We start from the raw sequence: 2,457 nt of genomic DNA, 5'->3' as shown, positions 1-2,457 counted from the left end.
GAGCAATAATCTGACAAGATTATTCATGTTCCATGTTTATTCAAAATGAGCACGGATTCATATTGTACATAAATGTTGAGTTATGGTATATCTTGCTTAACTTTTTGAGAATTAAAATTGCATTTTGTGATTTAGAGAAACACACCCCACAGGCCTCACAAATCAGTATTTGCTCTTAAAGGCGTTGTTTATTGCAACCGACTGAATACTCTGAGATACTACAGTGGGCATAAAAAACACAAAAAGTCCCTATCAAGAGAAGGTGCTTTGTTCGTTTGGTCTACACTCCTGTAGAAACATGGTGGTACAACAAGAGGACCTACTCCCTCTTTAGATATAATGAGCTCTTCTAAATTGATAGGTGATAACACAGTTATGAATATTATTTTTTTCATTTATTTTCTTCTGATAGATCCCCCTCTTCTAAATGTTACTCACTTGACCTTTTTAAGTCTGACCACATACAAGGAGTTATTTATAAAACTTTTCTTTGATGTGGGCCTTACTACTACAATTAAGGAGCTAAAAATTGAATATTTGGAAGAAATAGTAAAACCTACTCAAGTGGGGGTTGAATTACGTCATAAGTCAAATATCATTATGTTCCTGTTATTTGTGTCAACGGAAGACAATAGTTGCCACGCGCCTTTGACATCCTTTTTTTGGTCATATTCAGAGAATTAGGGAGATGACTCTTGACTAATTCGAGTTCCTACTGAAGAATCACTTCTTTTAAAGGGCTTGAAGTTTGAGGTTTGAGTCATTATTGTGCTATATTGCGGATAGAAAACTTATCAGATCTTGACAGGACTGCTTCTCGATCAGGGATTAAAAATCAACAGATTCAATTAAGGACAAAGGAAATAATATAACATTCTCGAGTATAACATGGTGTGCTTTGCTGTAGCACTTGGTGTTATCATTCTGTGTGGATTCATCAGCCTCCCAGTAGCAAAGGATACCTGTGACCTCTATGCTGCTGTTGGACAGAATTTGACTCTGCCTTTTGTCTACGATGGACTGACAAACTTCAAAACGCTCAGATGGACTCATAATGATACAATCATTTTCTACAGTCGTTGGGGTTCAGTGTATGTTGGAAATTCAAAGGACATTTCTGCAACCGGATCTCTATTGCTGAAGAACCTCCAATTCTCAAGTGCAGGGACTTACGAAGCAACTGTGAATTTCATTGATACGTGGACTGGCCGGCTCTGTATGATGGACAAGGTATCAAAACCTCAGCTCACTTATACCTGTGACTCAAATGCTGTTAATCTAAATTGCTATGTAGCCGATGCTCAGGGTTTGGTGTTCTCATGGACACTCGATGAAAATGCCTTAATAAGTGAAACAAAACAAAATCTGAGCAGATCACTGGCACAGCTTAAAGGGCAGAGGAACTTTACATGCAGTGTGGCAAACAAAGTCAGCAAGGAGAAGAGTGACACTGTTCGTCCAACTTGTAAAAGTCCAACTTTGCTTTGTTTTCCATCCAAAACTGTTGTGGCGGTGGTTGCAGGAGGAGCTGGTCTGAATCTGCTTTCGCTCATCATTATCATTGCATTATGTTACTACCACAGACGCAACAAAACGTGTCTTGGAGATGACAGGGAGCTCAGGATGGATTCTTTAATCAACCCAGAGTATGAGATAATGCACCCGATTGAGAACCCTCCACCCCTGAGCCTCGAGTCTTCACCCGGACAATGTTACTAAACTGTTTTCTCAGTCTGAAGATCAGACCGACTGACTTCACCAGTGCCAAAGCCGGACACAACACAATGAATGAGGAACTAAAAACCAGAAGAGGAACAAAGACAAAAAGACACATTTTAGCTTGTAACAAAATGAAGAAAAACACATTTTAAAATGGCATCAACAGAATTCATCACGACGCATCAACGACATTAAATGTGATTTCATGGCTTATCTATGTTTTCTGGTTAATGTTTAAAATTTAGAAGTTATGGTGGGTGGGTTAGCCTATCCCACCCGATTTACACCCTGTACAAATCGCCAGCTATCGCAGGACACAAACAACCATTTACCCTCACATTCACTTCACTACAAGCAATTTAGAGTCACCAATTAACCTTTTAAGTTTCTTTGGACAATGGGAGGAAGCCAGAGTACCCGGAGAGAACCAATGCAGACATGGGCGGATCATGCATGTAAGATTCTAATTTGTTTACGTACTAATGTTCTTATCTGTTTTTATTATGACTTATTGAGCCACTGTACGTCTGTGTTATAAATGAAGCAATATCCGGTGAAAATGCATATGACTGTGTAATAATAGATAAAAGGGTACGGCTGACAATAAACACAAACAAAAACAATCTAGTATCTATTTTGTCAAACAATAAATTGAGAAAATTGTTTATTAGTTGGGGATTATATTACTTTAAGTCTAAGTTTTTTGTAAATATTAATTGATATTGTATTAAAACTGTT

The 2,457-nt window shown here is 38.0% G+C and overlaps 1 protein-coding gene across 1 annotated transcript; it reads left to right on the top strand.

Annotated features, from left to right (window-relative positions):
- Window positions 1–700: 700 nt before the first annotated feature.
- LOC104933863 (uncharacterized) lies at window positions 701–2,457 on the top strand. The gene has a single exon (XM_010749397.3). The coding sequence runs from the start codon at window positions 889–891 to the stop codon at window positions 1,717–1,719; it is 831 nt and encodes a 276-aa protein (XP_010747699.3). The 5' UTR covers window positions 701–888; the 3' UTR covers window positions 1,720–2,457.

The sequence above is a fragment of the Larimichthys crocea genome, chromosome XXI (genome assembly GCF_000972845.2).
Source record: "Larimichthys crocea isolate SSNF chromosome XXI, L_crocea_2.0, whole genome shotgun sequence".
NCBI classification, from domain to species: Eukaryota; Metazoa; Chordata; class Actinopteri; family Sciaenidae; genus Larimichthys; species Larimichthys crocea.
This window is presented reverse-complemented; position numbering and strand designations above follow the sequence as displayed.

Coding starts and splice junctions, on each gene's coding strand:
- LOC104933863 (XM_010749397.3), top strand. CDS start 889: ATGGTGTGCTTTGCTGTAGCACTTGGTGTTATCATTCTGTGTGGATTC.